The 10,167-nt window shown below is 40.7% G+C and overlaps 2 protein-coding genes across 3 annotated transcripts in view; one reads left to right on the forward strand and one right to left on the reverse strand.

Annotated features, from left to right (window-relative positions):
- Positions 1-8,208, forward strand: part of LOC139470856 (protein mono-ADP-ribosyltransferase PARP12-like) — a 35,002-nt gene extending 26,794 nt beyond the window's left edge. For both annotated transcript variants that reach the window (XM_071253178.1, XM_071253179.1), the window contains one exon: positions 581-8,208. In XM_071253178.1, coding sequence (XP_071109279.1) covers positions 581-1,010 — 430 coding nt within the window. In that variant the 3' untranslated portion in view covers positions 1,011-8,208. The remainder of the gene's footprint in view (positions 1-580) is intronic.
- Positions 8,209-8,343: 135 nt separating this feature from the next.
- LOC139470788 (myogenesis-regulating glycosidase-like) lies at positions 8,344-10,167 on the reverse strand. Its single transcript, XM_071253079.1, has one exon. It carries the CDS (start codon positions 10,165-10,167, stop codon positions 8,344-8,346), a length of 1,824 nt encoding a protein of 607 aa, XP_071109180.1.

Raw genomic sequence — 10,167 nt, forward strand, 5'->3', positions numbered from 1 at the left:
GTTTGTTCTTACCAAATACTACAATGTCAGGTCAAGGGTCACAAAATTATAGATAATGATGATGAAAAGATTTTTATTCAGACATGAAATATTACAAAACTGTTATTTCTTGTTGGTCAATGAATATTGTTCGATAAAAACCAACATCGTTGCGTGATTGATGGAAAATAATTGTTTAATGGCAACTGATTGTTAATAACAGGGTGCCAAAATGATGGTTGGCGGACTACAGTTATGAGAGTCCTGATTCAAATTGTTTATATTATATTTCCCTACATATTTGTACAGTGTTGTTAAATGTGACGTTATCCACATTCCTTCAGTCCTAAGGGATCGATTACTTTATATATTTACTTTCTGGCGTGAATATATATGTTCCAGAACATATTGGAAAAAAACAGATTACAATTGTTGCAAGAAAATATGTTGTTCATGTAGGTCTAGAAACATTGAACGAAAACATAATCTGTCCACAACCTAAATTTCCAACCTCACCCTAGAATATCAGTTATATGATATAAATGCTCGGTCCCTAACATAGCAATAGTGTGATACCACTTGTTCATGTTAATTGTTGCAGACAAAGGGAGTACATGAAACGAAAAGCTGGAAAAAGAGTTGACGAGCGGCAATTGTTCCACGGTACCACCGACGCCACCACAGATGCGATATGTAGGCAAGGGTTCGAATTTCGTTATAGCGGGGACAGAGTTGGGGCCCGTTATGGAAGAGGAAGCTATTTTGCAAGGGATGCCAAATATTCAGATTGTTACACTGAACGAAATACCGACACCAAGAAGATGTTTGTAGCTCAAGTCCTGGTAGGGGACTTCACTCGTGGTACCCCTGATGACAAACGGCCTCCTCCCAAGAGTACCGACGATCCCCATGAGCTGTACGACTCCTGTGTGAATGACGAGAGTGATCCAAAAATATTCGTCATCTTTTCTTTGGATCAGGTTTATCCACAGTATCTTATCACATATGTGGATTCAACTGTAGTGTGCTAGTGATATCAAGTACCATGTTTTTATTTGAGTCTAACAATTTTGGATAATCCAACATAACTTTTTTTAGGATTTCAAAAACAACATTCCACAAGATGCATTTGCTTATTTTTACCGTTTGGATGATGATAGTGATCCCCAAATCGTTTATTTGGATCAGATTTATCATCAGTATCTTATAACATATGTGGATTCAACTTTCGTATGCTAGTGATATCAAATACCATGTTTTTGTTTGAGACAAAAACTTTTGGATAATCCAACATAACTGTCTTTTGGATGTCAAAAACGACATTCCACAAGATGCATTTGCTTATTGTTACCGTGTGGATGATGATAGTAATCCCCAAATCGTTTTTTTATCAGGTTTATCCTCAGTATCTTATCACATATGTGGATTCAACCTTAGTGTGCTACTGATATCAAGTACCATGTTTTCGATTCAGACAAACAACAATCTTGCGAAATCCAAAATGACAGTTTTGAGGATTTCAAAAACAACTTTTCACAAGATGCAATTTCCTATTCTGACTTGTTCCATTTGCTTTCCGTTGATCCAGCTGAACAACTTGACTTGCCTTTGCTTGGATTTATGATGGGTGCCAACGGTTGGCCAGGGTACTCTCGCTTTTTCGCGAACACCTGATATCATCACCATTTGATAGTGATTCATAAACGTGTGCTTATGATACAGTCGGAATCATACAAAGGATTCTGCTTTTAGCAGAGGTTTCTGATCATTATGGAAAAGGTTTTGTCGCTTTTATTTACGTGTGTGCATTAAGAGACGTACATATAGTTTCACATGTTTGCATCTCATCAATATCCGAAAGACATTTCACATCTAACATGTATCTGCAAACCGCAACTCTCGAATACCTGTAGAAATAGACTCCATAAAGGCAAAGTAACGAAAATCAATTATTATGAATAGATCACGGCAAATCAGAGAAGACACCGGGTGTTCAAAGGATAAGCATGTCCTGTTCTTCCAGAGTCTTGCCACAACTGACAGTGTCCTCGGCGATTTATTTTGAAAGGCAATTCTGATACATTTAAACCTATTTAATCACGTCAAACCCAACTTGATTTTTCCACTTCATTCTTTTCTAATTACAATTTGAACAATATGTTCCATTTAACTCCCAAAGATAAAACATGATAAGGCTCCAAACCAAGAAAAATCAAGTAGATCTAGAATTTGAGACATGAACAAAATCCTTGCGAAAGATTTTGGTAGGGGAACACTTGAAAAGTCATTTTTCAAACTTTAGTTAAACTTTAGCTCTATCTTTCAAACTTTAGTTAAACTTTAGCTCTTTCTTTCAAACTTTAGTTAAACTTTAGCTCTATCTTTCAAACTTTAGTTAAACTTTAGCTCTATCTTTCAAACTTTAGTTAAACTTTAGTTCTACACCGCTTCCTACTTTTCACTTCCGACTTCCGTAAACGTGTTTTACCTTAAACCTTAAGAGAGAAACCTTTTTTATATTACATAGTTTATAAAGCTAACATTACGGAGGTATTTGTTTCGCTTGTTTACTCTCGTCTTTTTAAAATGAGAAAGACGGGGGTTTACGACATTTTGTTTGCGACAGGGCTGTTGGTAGGCGCAGTTACCTTTGGGCTTTTAGTCAACAATCCGTCGTCCCCCAAAACTCATTATTTAGTGAAGTTGTTACATGAAGCAACATGGCTGCCTTATTTACAAAAACAGTTATATCCCTCTTCAGGGATGGATCCATGTATGTTGGAATGAGGTAGGGTTGGGTTAACATGGGTTAGACACGGAGAAGGTGCGCACCCATCCCACAAACACACGCCTCTCTCCCTCCACCTCCCTGCCTCCACTCCACCTTCTGTTTCCGCATTTACTGTTATATTACAGTATCATTTCATTTATGTTAATGTAGGATAGTTATGAATTCTACTGAAGTTTTTATTTTCTGTATAGAAGTCCGTGTTTTTATACTGTAAATGCTGGTTCTGTTGACGGTATGGTCAATGGGGTGTGTGCACGGGTGGCGCCGCTTTTCGTCTAAGGCGCCTCGATTCGTCTAAGGCACCGCGATTCGCTGTACAAAGTTGCGTCTCTTGGGCACTCAAGACACCTATGATTGTGGATTCGAATCCCGGTTCGCCCCGATTATGTTTCTAGATTCGTCAGCACCATACTCGTGCTCGTGGGTTTCGCCGAAGTGGTAAACGTCTGAAACCTGCATCACTTCGGGCTTTCCTCCAACAATGACACGCCGCGATATAACTGTAATACTCATTCACTCACTCCAATGGTTTTGGATGCAAGGATATACAGTACATTTAAAAAACTGATATAATAAAATACATTTAATAAACTTAATCAAGATAAGTTGTATCAAATTAATTTATTTTTTAGCAAGGATAGCTTGGGCATCGTCCATGACGAGTAGGTTATACATATATGAACGGATAGCGATGTATACATTTGAAACATATATTTTGGAAGTTATGATAGCGACAATTTTTAATACTTCAACACTTGGCATATGTCAATGTGGTATATGGTTACAACATTGTTTTAACATCTACAGTTTTGCGTTTTGGGGCGTTTAGGAAACAATAATAACAAAGCATATTATCAAACGATGATAACACTTAAACAAGTTTTGAAGCTGGGAAATTACTCAATATTTGTTACCTTTCGTAATTTGAAATGCAGCATTCAGTAGAGAAATACATTCAAAGGACACGAGTCATATTCGGTTTTTGTACAATAGATTATAGCTCAGTCATCCACGTCTCAGCCATTAGCATACGTTATCTACAGTCATTTCTAAACGTCGTGTGACTTTCATGAAAATTCAAGTAATTTTAAACTAACTAGATCTTGATGTAATCGTTCGAGTTATATCTTTATAATATATATAGTATAAAAGCAGAGCAGGTAGTATTTTAAACATCCCGATTCACTTTGACGATATCTTAATATCTTCGGAAGTGAAAAGTAGGAAGCTGTGAAGAGCTTTCGAGCTTTTCATCATTCAAAAATTAGGTTTGAAAGATGAATTGTCAAGTGTCACAAAGAGTTGTCTTTAACGCCGCGAGTATTCACTGTGTTGAAGAAAAGTAACATGGGCGAATACTGGGTTCGAACCCATGACTATATGAGCAACTGATCATAAGGACGCTTCTCTGAACCGCGAATTACTTAACCCGAACATTCAGAGTGTCGTTGTTTGCAGATTGAGTAAAGCATATCTGGTAGAAACTAGAGTTAGTGAGTGATAGGATAATAATTAAGTTTTACCATGGCGTGATCAGTTGGGTACTGCTTAGGACAATGTTTCAGTTTCGCCATGAGATGCCTAGATGTGTACCGCTTATGAAAATATCTCAGTTTTGCCATGACGTGCCTAGATGTGAATCGCTTTGGACAATATTTCAGTTTTGCAATCAGAAGCCTAGATGTGTATTGCTTTGGACAATATTTCAGTTTCGCCATGAGGTGCCTAGATGTGTATCGCTTTGGACAATATTTCAGCTTCGCCATGAGGTGCCTAGATGTGTATCACTTTGGACAATATTTCAATTTCGCCATGACGTGCCCAGATGTGTATCGCTTTGGACAATATTTCAGTCTCGCCATGACGTGCCTAGATGTGAACTGCTTTGGACAATAATTCCGTTTTGTCACGACGAACCTAGATGTGTACCGCTTACAACAAAACTACAGCTTGCCATGACGAGATGTGTACCGCTTTGGACAATATTACAGTTTTGTCATGACGGAGGTAAATGTGTTCCGCTTAGGACAATATTACAGTTTTGTCACGACGTAGGTAGATGTGTTCCGCTTAGGACAATATTACAGTTTTGTCATGACGTAGGTAAATGTGTACCGCTTAGGACAATATTACAGTTTTGTCATGACGTGTCTTTTTGTGTACCGCTTTGGACAAAATTACAGGTTTGTCCTGACGTATCTATTTGTGTACCACTTAGGACAATATTATAGTTTTGCCATGACGTGCCTAGATGTGTATCGCTTTGGACAATATTTCAGCTTCACCATGACGTGCCTAGATGTGTATCGCTTTGGACAATATTTCAGCTTCGCCATGAGGTGCCTAGATGTGTATCACTTTGGACAATATTTCAGTTCCGCCATGACGTGCCTAGATGTGTATCGCTTTGGACAATATTTCAGTTTCGCCATGACGTGCCTAGACGTGTATCACTTTGGACAATATTTCAGTTTCGCCATGACGTGCCCAGATGTGTATCGCTTTGGACAATATTTCAGTCTCGCCATGACGTGCCTAGATGTGTACTGCTTTGGACAATAATTCCATTTTGTCACGACGAACCTAGATGTGTACCGCTTACAACAAAACTACAGCTTGCCATGACGAGATGTGTACCGCTTTGGACAATATTACAGTTTTGTCATGACGTAGGTACAGATGTGTATCGCTTTGGACAATATTTCAGTTTTGTCATGATGGAGGTAAATGTGTACCGCTTAGGACAATATTACAGTTTTGTCATGACGTGTCAATTTGTGTAGCACTTAGGACAATATTACAGTTTTGTCACGACGTAGGTAGATGTGTTCCGCTTAGGACAATATTACAGTTTTGTCATGACGTAGGTAAATGTGTACCGCTTAGGACAATATTACAGTTTTGTCATGACGTGTCTTTTTGTGTACCGCTTTGGACAAAATTACAGGTTTGTCCTGACGTATCTATTTGTGTACCACTTAGGACAATATTATAGTTTTGGCATGACGTATCTATTTGTGTACCACTTAGGACAATATTATAGTTTTGCCATGACGTGCCTAGATGTGCATCGCTTTGGACAATATTTCAGCTTCACCATGACGTGCCTAGATGTGTATCGCTTTAGACAATATTTCAGTTCCGCCATGACGTGCCTAGATGTGTATCGCTTTGGACAATATTTCAGTTTCGCCATGACGTGCATAGACGTGTATCACTTTGGACAATATTTCAGCTTCACCATGACGTGCCCAGATGTGTATCGCTTTGGACAATATTTCAGTCTCGCCATGACGTGCCTAGATGTGTACTGCTTTGGACAATAATTCCGTTTTGTCACGACGAACCTAGATGTGTACCGCTTACAACAAAATTACAGCTTGCCATGACGAGATGTGTACTGCTTTGGACAATATTACAGTTTTGTCATGACGTAGGTACAGATGTGTATCGCTTTGGACAATATTTCAGTTTTGTCATGATGGAGGTAAATTTGTACCGCTTAGGACAATATTACAGTTTTGTCATGACGTGTCAATTTGTTCCGCTTAGGACAATATTACAGTTTTGTCACGACGTAGGTAGATGTGTTCCGCTTAGGACAATATTACAGTTTTGTCATGACGTAGGTAAATGTGTACCGCTTAGGACAATATTACAGTTTTGTCATGACGTGTCTATTTGTGTCCCGCTTGGGACAATATTACAGTTTTGTCATGACGTAGGTAGATGTGTACCGCTTAGGACATTATTACAGTTTTGTCATGACGTGTCTATTTGTGTACCGCTTGGGACAAAATTACAATTTTTTCATGACGTGTCTATTTGTGTACCACTTAGGACAATATTATAGTTTTGCCATGACGTGCCTAGATGTGTATCGCTTTGGACAATATTTCAGCTTCGCCATGACGTGCCTAGATGTGTATCGCTTTGGACAATATTTCAGTTTCGCCATGTGAAGCCTAGAGGTGTACCCCTTGGGACAATAATTCCGTTTTGTCACGACGAACTTTGATGTGTACCACTTACAACAAAACTACAGCTTGCAATGACGAGATGTGTACCACTTAGGACAAAATTACAGTTTGTCATGACATAGGTAGATGTGTACATGTACCGCTTAGGACAATATTACAGTTTTGTCATGACGTGTCTATTTGTGTAGCACTTAGGACAATATTACAGTTTTGTCATGCGAAGGTAGATGTGTTCCGCCCAGGACAATATTACAGTTTTGTCATGATGTGTCTATTTGTGTAGCACATAGGACAATATTACAGTTTTGTCATGCGAAGGTAGATGTGTTCCGCTTAGGACAATATTACAGTTTTGTCATGACGTAGGTAGATTTGTATCGCTTTAGTACACGTATGGTGTGGGGCTTAGTGGTTTAAGCAGTCGCTCGTCACACCGAGACCCGGATTCGATTCTCCAAGTTGGTACAATGTATGAAGGTCATTTCTGATGTCCACCGCTTCTTTTTGGCTGGGATACTGCTCAAGCTACGTAAAACAATGGACACTCATTCACTCACTGGTATGGTGCTGCCATAAACTCACCATTGGAGGAATCTGGGATTCGACACAGCTATCACCAGATCACATTGTGGCTCCTCAGAGAAATGGGCCACCTGTACTCCTGGTTAAAACAAGAATAATACTAGTATCCTATACAAGTAGACTCTACTGTAGATGCTCTGCTGTTCAATGTAAGGGGGTAAATAAAACTATTACGAAGGATGGGAGACATTTTGAGTTTATTATACATTTTGATTGTCTGGTTTAAACTGCTTATATGCCGCCGTCGCATGGTAGGAGCACTGCTGTGCTGTTTCAGGCAACAAACACATACTTTTTTATGCAAATAGTGAGTGAGTGAGTTGGGTTTTACGCCGCTTTTAACGGTATTCCAGTTATATCGCGGCGTGTCAGCTTAATGTGGGAGGAAAGCCCGAAGCGATGCAGGTCTCAGACGTTTACCACTTCGTAGAAACCCACGAGCACGGGCATGGTGCTGACAAATCTAGAAACATAATCGGGGCGAACCGGGATTCGAACACACAATCATATGTTTGTGGCGTGCTCAAGGGACGCAACTCTAGATCTACACAGCGAATCGCGGCGCCTTAGACGACTCGGCCACCCGTGCCCCCTTAAGCAAATAGGGTGAGTGGAGGACATCTTTACTCTTGTCGTGATTACCTGGTATCGTCACTGATTTACAGTGGTCCAGTCATATAATGCTCACCGCTATTTTGCCATCTACGCCCTATGGAATGTGTTTCGTTGGATAATCGAGACTGGTTATCCTCTGACGTTGACGTTTTACATTTAAGTTAAGACGACTCCGGTTCTTTATGAGAGTCCAATGTTTTCCACAGGAACCCACGAGAACAGATATGGTGCTTAAAAGTCAGACATCTGAAAAAGTTTGATTACTACATGAATCAAGTACTTTGTTAGTTTTACAGACAATAAAATTGTCCCAAAGAGAGTTTCAAAGATTTATTGATAAATCGCAAATAACAGGCGCGATGGTATCTTAAATCACAACCAGATGAATTATCAACATCAAGCTACTTTAGTGAAATGTGGAAGGTCTCGTAAGGTAACAGCATAGTCAACCCATTTCCCTCCATCAAGTGTCTGCCCCTTGAGTTCATCGCGCCATCTACCGGCTGGAAGATAGATTCTCCTCATTGTCGCCATTTGTTCCACAACAGGTGCCACCATTACATCATCACCAAGTAGAAACTGATCATCCACGGTCAGGGCTGCCTCATCCATCGGCGCTATCCACCATAGGGGCCTATTGATGGGGTACCCTGTGGTGATGGAGTCATTCGCCAGACCTATGATCTTGTCTGCATACTTCGCATGGAGTTGAACCATCTCCTGAGCTACTTCTACCACAGTGCTGTTGTTATATACCCAAGGTTCGAGAGAGAACTGCATGAGTGGCATGAGAGCGTTTGCTTGGACCCATCTAATAAAGAGCTCGGGGTCAGGGTAATTGTGATAACTATCGCCTCCAATATAATCGGGCAGAATGAATGGATATCCCAGTAGGCCGAAAGTCAAGACATTAGTTATTATCGTCCTAAATCCTTCATGGAAGGTCCAGGTTGAATTTTTATCCAACGCTCTCACGTAGATGGGAAGGTTTTGCGTTCTTAAACCTGTACGAACCTCTACCCGATTCTGCGAGGTGTCACTATGATGAGCAGCCGTGGCATACAGTCGTGTATAGTGATTACGATTAGGAAATGTCTGGTTTGCCTTGAATATTGGAGGCAAATAGGTTACATCGCCTGCATCAAATTTGAAGGTGTCAATTCCATAATTAGTCTTCAGGGCGTTGAGTTCGTCCAGATACCACTGTACCGCACCGGGGTTGCTGAAATCGATGTGGCCCGCCATCTTGCCATTCCACCAAGTCGTCAAAGCAGGTCTTGTACCAGAGATATCGGGAATCATCCATCCTTTGCTGGCCAGATAGGGAAATGCTTGGGTGTCGATGTTGACGAAGGGATGGACCCACAGAGCAACGGCAATACCTTGACTGTGCAATGTATCCACAAGACTTTTTGGATCTGGGAACGTTTCAGGATCGAAAACTAAATCTCCATATTTTGGTGTCCATACGTCATCAATTCCTATCTGACATATTGTAAAGTTGTTCTTCTTGATATCATTGACAAAGTCCATAACCAATGACTGGTTGACTTTGGTTTTATATTTCGCCCACGTTGCCCAGATAGGTGTGCGGAATAGCAGAGGATTTGGAGTGCCCTCTGGCTTCTTGATGTATCGGTCAGACAACAGCTGATGGATACTCCTTACATCTGGAGCCGTGCACATTGTGTAGTTCAGCTCTGGGAGTTTGACGTTGCCACTGGAATACCAATATTCATCATACTTGGCCTGCAGACACAACTTCTTGTCCCCGGTTGCATTAATGCTAACAAACAGGGGGATGTCTTCATCAATATAGATCCCATGCCCATCGGAATTAAAGAACATTCGCTCCTGAACAGGACCGTAATTGTCCGTGAAGTCGCTATCCGTCCCCACGAATGGCATCATGTTCGTGCTAACCTTCTCCAGCGGCCAGAGTTGCTCTCTGAGCTCTGATCCCCCATACCAGTGACCCTTTCCAAGGTCAAGGCAGTCTGTCAAAACTTCTGTGACGCAGCTGGTGGCTCTCCACGACACGTCCACACACTCTGAGTCCTTGTACTGGTAGTTCCTTATTGTTAGATCTGCTGCCTTAGAAACCTCAATCCTGAGAGAGTTTCCACTGACCCGACATTGTAGCTCGGGAGATTCCGGCAGCAAATCAACACCAAGTTCAGCGGAAAGGGTATTACGGCCATGTACGTTTTCCACTGTCAT

Source organism: Haliotis cracherodii, unplaced genomic scaffold (assembly GCF_022045235.1).
Source record: "Haliotis cracherodii isolate W230 unplaced genomic scaffold, xgHalCrac1.p SCAF_21, whole genome shotgun sequence".
Lineage (NCBI taxonomy): Eukaryota > Metazoa > Mollusca > Gastropoda > Lepetellida > Haliotidae > Haliotis > Haliotis cracherodii.